At 40.0% G+C, this 11,591-nt stretch overlaps 1 protein-coding gene across 1 annotated transcript; it reads left to right on the plus strand.

Moving 5' to 3' along the window:
* Nucleotides 1-1,427: 1,427 nt before the first annotated feature.
* LOC104239152 (basic leucine zipper 43-like) lies at nt 1,428-2,757 on the plus strand. The gene has a single exon (XM_009793700.2). The coding sequence runs from the start codon at nt 2,004-2,006 to the stop codon at nt 2,544-2,546; it is 543 nt and encodes a 180-aa protein (XP_009792002.1). The 5' UTR covers nt 1,428-2,003; the 3' UTR covers nt 2,547-2,757.
* The last annotated feature ends 8,834 nt before the right edge of the window (nt 2,758-11,591 follow it).

An 11,591-nucleotide genomic window follows, 5' to 3' on the forward strand; every position in this document is an offset into this window, starting at 1 on the left:
AAAATCCACTACTGGATATTTGTTTACTTTTTCAGGGGGAGCTATATCATGGCAGTCGAAGTTGCAGAAGTGTGTCACACTATCTACAACTGAAGCGAAGTATATTGCGGCTACTGAAACTGGCAAAGAGATATGGCTCAAGAGATTTCTTCAAGAACTTGGATTGCGACAGATGGAGTATGTTGTCTATTGCGATAGTCAGGGTGCAATAAACCTGATCAAAAACTCCATGTACCATGCGAGAACAAAACACATTGACGTCAGATGTCATTGGATTCGTGAGCAAGTGGAGAACAAATCACTTCAAGTCAAAAAGATTCACACGAGTGAAAATCCTGTAGATATGTTGACCAAGGTGGTACCAAGAGACAAGTTCGAGTTATGCAAAGAACTTGTCGGCATGCACTCAAACTAGAAGATAGTGTTACCTCCTCTAGATGAATGAGACTGGATGGGGAGATTAATATGGTGTTCATCTCATTCAAATGATTTGGTAGCCAATTTTGTTGACTTGGTTTGGTTTGGGAGTCAACCTTGTTGAATTAGTATAATTTGGTAGCCAATTTTATTGACTTGGTTTGGTTTGGTAGCCAACCTTGTTGAAATTGTGAAAAGAGTGTGTAAATTGTCAAATATTGTAGACTTTAGAAAGTGAGGTTTTGGCTATAAAAGGAGAGCCTTAACTCTCATTTCTACACATCAACAAAGAGTGAAAGATAAAGAGCAAGGTATTCCATAAACTATAAGAAAAATAGAGTGAGAGATATAGTAGTGAGGTGAAAAAGCAAAAGAGTATTTTTTCTTTTGAGGGTGTAGTGGTCTTAGGAATATTCGTACTCGTTATTACACAGTGTAAAATCCTCGCTATAGTGATATCAATTACTCTTCTTGACCGTGGTTTTTCCCCTTATTCAGAAGGGTTTCCACGTAAAATCTTGGTGTCATTATTGTTGCATTTCTATTCTTACTGATTTAACCATAACTTAGTGTTCCGCGTTTATCACTAATACCGTGAATATTATTTTTACGGGGTTTATTCCTAACATCCTGACCAAGAGTTTCTAAAAGAGTAGAATGAAGCACGAAGCAATAGGAGTCTCAAGTTATTTTAAACGAATCAAGCAGGTAGAATTTGCCAAATCTGATTTCATGAATTCTTTGAACTGTTATATCTTGTTGATAATGAGTTTATTTTCCTGTAGTACAAAACAATGGAAGATTCTCTTTCAATCAGTGAATTTAGATCGACTTGAATTTGTTGTCATACCATTAGGTTGGATATCCAATCACATTTGTTGCACCTCACTCCATCTTTACCACATATAATAAAGAAAGAGGATATAACTAACTCTGCAGAAAATTACCTGTCATTGATGACAATGTAGTGTTTTTTACAACGACTAAGTCAACATATGATGCACCTCATATTCACACATTGTAGGCCTCGGTCCTGTTATGTATAGGAGGAGCTATGCACCATATTATGTTCCATTTTTAAATCATGTTGTGGTTGTTGAGTCATCAACTTATTAAGTGTATGATCTTTCCACTTATAGAATATGGCTTGCTTTCCAAAACCTCATTTTCCTATTATTTAATCATCGGCCATTGTTCTCAAAAACCATCATAGAGTGAAAAAATCATGGATTCCTTTGGCCTTGCAATAATGCTGAGCTGGTTTGCCTGGAGGACCCTTCATGCCAAGTATGTGTCCATGTAGCAGATTTAGTAAAACATATATTCATGGAGAAAATATCCTCTCCGTATGACCATCAGATATTAGCATATGCACATTTTTCAGGATTATATTCTGGTGATTTCATTTTCAAGGAACTTTACTGTACCTAATTGATAGAATATGGGACCATCTAACTTTTCCCCAATCCTATAAGAAGTCCCCCTCCTGCTCGCGTTACCATTCGCCTTCAAACTTCAAAGCCAACTTCTTTTGCTTGACCCTCCATTAAGATCAAATTCCAAATAAACTCATACACTTTTAAGCCATGCAACCCACTGATGTCACAGACTTCTATTGTCTACTTCCTTCAAACTCAACTCAATACCCATCTCAATCCAGCACTAACTACAACGCATCCACATTTCAACTTAACAGGCTCTTGAACCCTTTGTATCATCTTCAGATCACCCCTCAAGTTCAAGAGTTCAATCCACAACTAACATGCTTCAACAGTAACTCTACATCAGACGAAGCTGATGAGCAACAGTTGAATCTAATAAATGAACGGAAACAGAGAAGAATGATATCTAATAGAGAGTCCGCACGGAGATCACGCATGCGCAAGCAGAGGCACCTAGACGAGCTTTGGGCACAGGTTGTCTGGCTCCGAAATGAGAATCACCAGCTCCTGGACAAACTAAATCATGCTTCTGAGCGCCAGGATCATGTACTTGAAGAAAATGCTCAACTCAAGAAAGAAGCTTCAGAACTTCGCCAAATGATCACTGACATGCAGCTTAGCAGTCCTTGTCCTAGCTTAAGAGCTCTTGAGGATGAACCATGCAGTGGTTTATCTCAAAATGAATAAAAATTCAGACTACTCTGGAAGTTATGCTGGTTCAGATAAGGCCATGGTTTTATTTTCCTTGTTGTTAAGATGGTGGCCAGAATTTGAGTTTTCCCTTTATCTCTTTTGTTGACGAGATGAAGGCTATGAGTTTAGTTTTTACTTTATCTCCCTTCTTCTTGTGCTGGTATGCCATTCAATAAAAAATTCCCTTCTTTTGTGCTGTTCGCTATGCTAGTTTCTTTATACATACATTAATAGATAAAGAAGAAAAATGAGAAGCAGTAATGAATCTGCAATGAAAAAAAAATGAGAAGATAAAAACAATAAGACAATTCCTCTAGAGAAGCTTTGTCAATGGAAATTAGCCAACAGCAGCAGAACTTTTTCCAAAAGTTGCATGTCAAAGATAGTTAAACAGGGCGACAGGAGAGAAGGGATTGTGCCTGACAGGTTTTTTTATGGCATGTATAGCCACAACAGGAGAAACATGTCAAAAGCAATCCACTGATTCCAGGACTGTTCCAAGCTTAAATTGTTATCTTCGGAGTGTTAGACTTTATTATGTCATTTTATCACAACCTATTCACATAGAAGCACAACTACAGTAACTGTGACTTAATCCTACTTCCTTCTGCTACAGGCTGGAGAAGAGAAAATTCCGCGTTAGACATCACCACTCACCAGTTACCAGTAACGCTAATCAACAAGCTCCCCCAAGAGTGTGAACTCCTATTTTACTATTCCTTATTCTGTTTTTTTCCTTCTGCTTTTATACTGTAAGTATCACCTTCCTTTTGAGTTGTTTATGCTGGTTCCTCCTCTCAATTATATTGAACCTTAGCTTGGAATAATTCATACTTAACGATACACCTGCTACGTATATCACGATTCAAGTGTCAAAACTTTTTCTAATGCCCTATTTCTTCTCCTGAATTAACCTTCTTGATAATGTTATAACTAAATCACAGGTAGACCAGCTATATCATTAAGTAGCAGCTGAATTCTTAGGCAACTCCATCTCTTTCTCTTGAGGTTGTCTTGCTAATAAACCATATTAACGTCTTAGTGATTCAGCACCACCATTGCAGAAAGCCAAAGTTTCCTAATTTTCTCCAATAATATGTTTCCAACAATCCAAAGTTTGTCTATGCATGAGGACAGCAAATAAATAACTACGTCCAATCTTCCCCCAGTAAATGCTCTTCTTTATAGTCTCACCGTTCTTGTGAAGAATATTCACAGTTCAATCTTGCCTAGAATTTAAATAGTGTTTCAATAGGAATGCCATACGTGAGAAGGTATAACCGGGTTCCCCCCTCTAACTTGCTGTTAGATCCTAGGGAGCTCAACTTAATTAGTTTAATCTCAATTGTCACTGTTCTTTGAAAGAAAGAAAAATCAGAGGATCAGGAAGGTAGGATCTGTTTTAATTACAGAATCATGTTGTTTCTCTGCTGGAAGGGTCATCTTCTATAAGCAAGGTCACAGCCATAACGACCTATAAAAATCCGTTTGCAATTCTCAATAGGCTTGCAGGGCAACGGAATTATGTGTTGTAGATATTTAAAAAAAAAAAAAAAAAGCAAAATAAGTATCCTTGTCTAATATAGGCATGATCTATAACCAATATTGGAAGTTTGAACTTAGTAGCATTCATGTAAACGATCAACTTCATAACGCAATAAGTTACAAAATGCAAATTACTAAGTAATTCAGTCTGGATCAAATCATCAAATCTAAACTACTAGTCTTTCACGCGGATACTACTGCAAGTACTCCCATTTAGCTTTATCACTTCATGAAACACAGACCAAATGTAAATAATTACTGCAAGTTATAATACAGTTAGAGGATAAATCAGCATAGCTAGCACGTAAGAACAGTTGGAAAATATGTTCAATAATCAATACCAATCGCCTTAGGTTTTCATGTTCATAAGTTTCAATGAAAATATCATAAGATAGCTGCGCATTTGAAACTTCAGAAGATGTATCTATAGCAATGTAAAGATAATCGGGAATTACCTGTGTTCCGAGAATCAGAATCTGGTTTTGATCATACTGCAGTGGAACCGAAAGTGAAATGTTGATCAGAAAAAAATTGTTTTCGTGCGAAGTTCATACCAGCTTGAGATTATGTAATCTCCCGGCTGAATAGTGGATCCAGAAAAGCGGGGGCAGAAAATCCCGCCCTGCGGATTTGAACTTCCCCAGTTTCCCGGGCTTAATCAACCAAAACTCAAACTTTTTACAAAACAGAAAACACTCAAGAATTTTTGTCTTAATTAGCGTAAAATCCCCGTAAAATCTACTCCAATTATAGCCAAACACCTCAATTTTTGGCCAAAAGGGTTCTTTTTTTTGCCAAAAGCACTTTTGGCCAAAAATTGAGGTGTTTGGCCAAACTTTTGTAAGGAAAAAAGTGTTTTTGAGGGGAAACAGAAGCACTTTTTTGAGAATCACTTTTGAGAAAAATACACTTAGAAGCAGTTTTTTAAAGTTTGGCCAAACACTAATTGCTGCTCTGAAGTGTTTTTCAAACTAATTAGCCAAATACGAACTGTTTCTCACCAAAGGTACTTTTGAGAAAAGCACTTTTAAAAAAAACACTTCTCAAAATAAACTGATTTTTGCAGCTTGGCCAAACGGGCTATTAGACTCGATCCCATTAAGACTTTTTTCTTTTCCATTTTTTCCTCTCCCCCAACCCCAATCAGGAGGACCAACAGTTTTGTCACTTAAAATAAAACATAAAAAAAAGAATGTATACAGTCGAAACCGGAGAGCTCGATTTCGAGGACTTAACGATACCCCGGGCTCGAGTTCGGCCAGCACGAAGTAAAGACAAATCTGACTGGAAAATGCATACCTCGAGGGAGCAAATCGGAGACCCGTTATGATCTACCTCGAGGGCAGTACAATTTCGATGACACTCAAGAAAGAGTGGGAATTTCTCAAGGACCTGTGGATCAGAGCATAAATTAAGGGATAAGATTTGTTCGAAATAGTACGAGCCTGTACTAGGTTGTTATACAGTTGTATCAATAGAATTCTTTACCATAATTGGAAATGTACCATATTAGGGTTTTCCCCTTCTATATAAAGGGGACTTCAATCATTTGTAAGCATCATCTCATTCACTGTAATAGAACATACTTTATTGTTCAGCTTTATTGTTTTCACTTTATTGCTTATACTTTATTTGCTCTTAACTCACCTCGAGGCCCCCAAGATAATCGGGCTCGAGGTCCACGTTGCTCTAACAACACTGGTTTGGTTCATCAATTCTTCTTACTTAAACCTAATATTACTTGTATATTCACTAGTATTAAAATAAATCACATATCTTTAAAACCACAAATCACCTTTAATTGTTACTCACATTTTTCGAGGTAAAGACTTTGGCATCCACCGTGGGGCTAAAAATAATAGTGATTATTTTAGTGCTAGTTTTCTGATAACACACGTTATTCTTCACGCTTTTTCTTGTCAAAGATTCTTTGATTTCAGGCTAAGATATATCTAGCGCAGCAAACACACCCGTGCATGGAAACGACGGTCTCGGATCCCATGGAGAAAATGATGCAACAACTGCAGGGACCGGTGTGCCACTGCTAAACCCTGGGGTGACACCAGAGCCAAACCCTTCGATGTTGGTTCACACATTGCCGTGAACGTCGATTTGGACACTGATGTCAAAGGAAGTGTACGCGAAGGGGGTCAACCTGACGCTCAAAGGACACAAGCTCAAGGAGAAAGAGAAGTTAGTCTACAAGTGATTTTTGAGATGTTGCAAGCACAATAAGTTTCTATCACCCAGTTGCAAAGTCAGCAAAGGACTCCGAGCGTGGTTGGGCCAGAAATCGCTGATCGTGTTGAGCCAACCCCGGAGAGATCAAGCAAAAACGGCTCGGGAACTGACCCCACCATCATGAGAATGCTTGAGGAACTCATGAAGAGGATCAAGTCAGGAGAAAAAAGGATTGAGGACAACGACAAAAAGGTGGAAATATACAACTCGAGGGTCGACCAAACACCGGGAGTACCTCCAATTTTGAAAGGACTGGACTCGAAGAAGTTTGTGCAAAACTATTCCCCAGAGTGCGGCTCTGAAGCCCATCCTGAAGAAGTTTCGGATGCTAGACATCCCAAAATACAACGGGACCACTGATCCCAACGAGCACATCACCACATATACTTGTGGTATAAAAGGAAATAATTTGGAAGACGATGAGATTGAGTCTGTTTTGCTAAAAAGTTTGGAGAAACTCTATCTAAGGGTGCCATGATTTGGTACCATAACTTATCCCCGAATTCTATTGATTCGTTTGCCATGTTGGCAGACTCATTTGTAAAGGCACATGCCGGTGCCATAAAAGTCGCAACAAAGAAGTCTGATGTATTTAAAATAAAGCAAAGGTAGAACGAGATACTAAGGGAATTTATCTCCCGCTTCCAGTTAGAAAGAATGGAGTTACCACCGGTCTCCGATGACTGGGTTGTACAAGCCTTCACTCAGGGGCTAAATGCATGAAGTTCGATAGCTTCGAAGTAGTTGAAGCAGAACTTGATCAAGTATCCCGTCGTGACTTGGGTAGATGTGCATAACAGGTACCAATCAAAAATTAGGGTCGAGGATGACCAGTTGGGAGACCTCTCGGGCTCAGTTTATCCAAGCAGCAAATGAGTCAGGAAATGCAAACAGAGGGTCAAGGTCGAATAAGGAAAGATATCAGCCATATATCGAGGACCGAAGGAACATTTCAAGGCATAACATACCTCAGAATGATCGAAGAGCAAATCGAGGTCAAAGTTCCCGGAGACTCATGAGCAAAACCGGGTTTGATAGGCAATTGGGACCGGTAGAGGCACCCCAATTATCAAAGTACAACATAATTGCCAATACCTCGGGTATCGTCTTAGCCATTGGCAAAATTAGAGATACTAGATGGCCCAAGCCTATACAGACCGATACTTCTCAGAGGAACCCCAACTTGATGTGCAAGTATCATGGTACTCATAGGCATAGGACCGAGGATTGCAGGAAACTTTGAGAGAAGGTAGCCCGGTTGTTCAACGAGGGGCATCTTCATGAATTTCTCAATGACCGGGCCAAGAACCATTTCCGGGAAAGAGATGCAAACAGGAAGAATGAACCTAAAGAACCTCAACATGTCATTCACATGATCAGCGGTGGAGTCGACGTCCTACAAGGACCTATATTCAAATGTACCAAAGTATCCATCACAAGGGATAAACGAACTCGGGACTACATACCCGAGGACACCCCTCACATTCAGCGAAGAAGACATCGAGGCCTTATCTCAGCCTCACAATGATGCACTAGTAATTTCTATCCTTTTAAATAAAGTTCAGGTTAAACGTGTTCACGCGCTGAAGATTTGGAGGAATTATTTATATGGCGTGTCGTGTGAGGTGTTCATGGATCACAAGAGTTTGTAGTATTTGTTCAAGCAAAAGGAGCTCAATTTGAGGCAGAGAAGGTTGTTGGAGCTATTGAAAGACTATGATATCACCATCTTGTATCATTCGGGGAAGGTCAATATAGTGGTCGATGCTTTGAGTAGGAAGTTAGCAAGTATGGGCAACCTTGCGTATATTTCAGTCGGTGAGAGACCGCTTGCTTTAGATGTTCAGGCTTTAGCCAATCATTTAGTGAGGTTGGATGTTTCTAAACTTAGTCGTGTTTTAGCTTGCACAGTCGCTTGGTCTTCATTATCTGAGCGTATCAGAGATTGGCAGTATGATGATCCTCATTTGCTTGTCCTTAGGGACACAGTGCGGCACAGTGGTGCCAAGCAGGTCACAGTTGGAGATGATGGAGTTTTGAGGATGCAGGGTCGTATTTGTGTGCCTAATGTGGATGGACTTCATGAGTTGATTCTAGAGGAGGCCCATAGTTCCCGATATTCCATTCATCCGGGTACCGCTAAGATATATTAGGACTTGCGGCAACATTATTGGTGGAGGAGGATAAAGAAGGATATTGTTGCGTATGTAGCTCGGTGTTTCAATTGTCAGCAAGTAAAGTGCGAGCATCAGAGACCGGTGGGTTGTTTCAGAATATTGAGATTCCTAAGTGGAAGTGGGAGTGTATCACTATGAATTTCGTTGTTGGACTCCCACGGACTCAGAGAAAGTTCAACGCAGTGTGGGTTATTGTGGATAGGCTGACTAAGTCAGCGCATTTCATTTATGTGGCAATTTCCTATTCTTCTAAGCGGTTGGTAGAGATTTATATCCGGGAGATTGTTCGTCTTCATGGTATGCCCGTATCTATTATTTCTGACCGAGGTACATAATTAACCTCGCATTTCTGGAGGGTAGTTCAGCGTGATTTGGGTACTCGGGTCGAGTTGAGCACAACTTTTCATCCTCAGACGGACAGATAGTCCGAGCGTACTATTCAGATTTTGGAGGATATGCTCCGAGCATGTGTTATTAACTTTGGAGATTCGTGGGATCAATTTTTGCCATTAACAGAGTTTGCCTACAATAATAGTTACCAGTCGAGCATCCAGATGGCTTCCTACGAGGTATTATATGGTAGGTGGTGTCGGTCGTCGGTTGGATAGTTTGAGCCGGGAGAGGCTCGGTTGTTGGGAACAGATCTAGTATAGGATGCCTTGGATAAGGTTAAGATCATTCAGGATAGGCTTCGTACAACTCAGTCCAGGCAAAAGAGTTACGCCGACCGTAAGGTTCGCAATGTGGCATTCATGGTCGGGGAACGAGTATTGCTCCGCATGTCGCCCATGAAGGGCGTGATGAGATTTGGGAAGAAGGGCAAGTTAAGCGCTAGATTGATCGGTCCTTTTGAGATTCTTGATCGAGTAGGAGAGGTAGCTTACAGACTTGCGTTGTCGCGGAATTTATCAGCTGTGCATCCAGTATTTCATGTGTCCATGCTTCGGAAGTATCACGATGATCCATCCCACGTGTTAGATTTCAGCACTGTCTAGTTGGATAAGGACTTGACCTATGAGGAGGAGCCAGTAGTTATTCTAGACCGGCAGGTTCGTCAGTTGAGATCAAAAAGTTTCCCTTCAGTTTGTGTGGAGTGGAGAGGTCAGCTTGTTGATGCAGCGAACTGGGAGTCCAAGTCCGATATGCGGAGCTGATATCGCCATCTTTTCACCGACTCAGGTACTTTTCTATGTCTGTTCGAGGACGAACGATCGTTTTAGAGGTGGAGAATGTGATTACCCAAAAGGTCATATCTTATTTTAGAAGTCAAATCTGTATTTCGATGCCTTAAAAACCTCCTTTTATTTTACCTCAATTTGCGTGCACATGTCGAGCATATTTTCGGAAAGCTTTTATATGAAATTTAAGAAAAATAATGAATTTGGCCTTTAAAATTAATTAAAGTTGACTTCGGTCAATATTTTTGATAAACGGACCCGGACCCGTGATTTGACGGTCCTGTAGTGTCCGTAATAAAATATGGGACTTGGGCGTATGCCCGGAATCGAATTCCGAGATCCCTAGCCCGAGAAAAGAATTTTTTTAAAAAATATTTGTTGGAAAATATAAAGGCTTTTGAAAATAAAATGGTGTGTGTTCTTGATGGTATCAGGGCCTTTGGAGCCCGGTACAGGTTTAAAATAATAATTAAGTCGAATCTGTGAAACATGGTAAGAATCAGAGTTGATTTGGTATGAATCGTACCTTTAGTTGAGAAAATGGAAACTTCAATGTTCTTAAAGAATTTCATGAATTTGAGGTTTAATTCATAGTTGTTGATGTTATTGTGATGATTTGATTGCATGATCAAGTCCATATGATGTTTTTAGACTTGCGTGCAAGTTTGGTTTGGAGCCCCGAGGGCTCGGTGAGTTTTGGATAGGCCGCGGGGTGAGTTTGGACTTAGATAAAATTATTGTTGCAGCTGGTATGTGTTGCAGGCTCTGATCTCGCAATTGCGAGCACAACAAGCTTGGCAATTGCGAGCACAACAGACTTAGCAATTGCGAAGGCTTGATCGCATTTGCGAGGAAACCCCATGCCTGCATTGTTCGCAATTGTGAAGCCATCAGGGAAGGGAAGTCATCGCAATTGCGACCAGTAGCTTGCAATTGCAAAGGAAGCAGGCATGCAGCAGGTTCGCAATTGCGAAGCCTGTCTCGCATTTGCGAGCTTCGCAATTACGACATTTGCGACCTGTGAAGTGGGATTTTGACGGGATTTCAATTCACTCTTTCAATTTTTCAAATCCTAAGCTCCCATAGGCGATTTTCCAAAGAAAAGTTCTTCCCCAAATCGTAGGTAAACAACTTCTAACTCCTTTCTTTCAATATACTTCATCTTTTTAGATGATTTCATCTCAAAATCTAAGGTTTTTCATGGGGAATTGGGTGTTTTTGGGTAGAAATTAAGATTTTCAAATTTTGGGGATTTGAACTTTGAGGTCGAATTTCAAACCTAATTGCATATTTGGGTTCGTGGGTGAATGAGCAGTCGAATTTTGGTTTGAACTTCGAGTTTTGACCAAGCGGGTCGGGGTCGATTTTTGACTTTTTGGGAAAATATTTGGGAATTCATATTCATGCATTAGAACTAGTTTATTTAGCATTTGTTGATGTTATTGAATTAATTATGGCTAGATATGAGTGAATCAGTGGCGAAATCGAGAGGTAAAGCGGTGGTTGAGCTTTGAATTACCCGTTGGTTTGAGGTTTTAACCTTGACTTGAGGGAATAAGAATCCCCGACTTGTGTGCTATGTGAAATGTCATGTGTGTGGCGTATAGGTATGGTGACGAGTACCTATATGCCACCAAAATTCTATTTTTAATTCGTTCCCTTCTCCGTTTCCTATTATATCATTCCTTGTCTTAATTGCTACCTACTTAAACTGTTTCCATTGTTAGTTTGTATTGATTTGTTGGTACCTTATGGTTCACTTTGGTTGGTCTTGCTGATTAACCCTCATGGGTGAAGTTCGTAATCGTAGTGATATCCCATTATGCGAGCTGACGTGTAGAAATGTGGAATATTTGGCATTTTCTCTTTGATTGGTGTTGATATATACATATGTTGGG

The sequence above is a fragment of the Nicotiana sylvestris genome, chromosome 2, assembly GCF_000393655.2.
Source record: "Nicotiana sylvestris chromosome 2, ASM39365v2, whole genome shotgun sequence".
In the NCBI taxonomy this organism is placed as follows: domain Eukaryota; kingdom Viridiplantae; phylum Streptophyta; class Magnoliopsida; order Solanales; family Solanaceae; genus Nicotiana; species Nicotiana sylvestris.

Coding starts and splice junctions, on each gene's coding strand:
- LOC104239152 (XM_009793700.2), top strand. CDS start 2,004: ATGCAACCCACTGATGTCACAGACTTCTATTGTCTACTTCCTTCAAAC.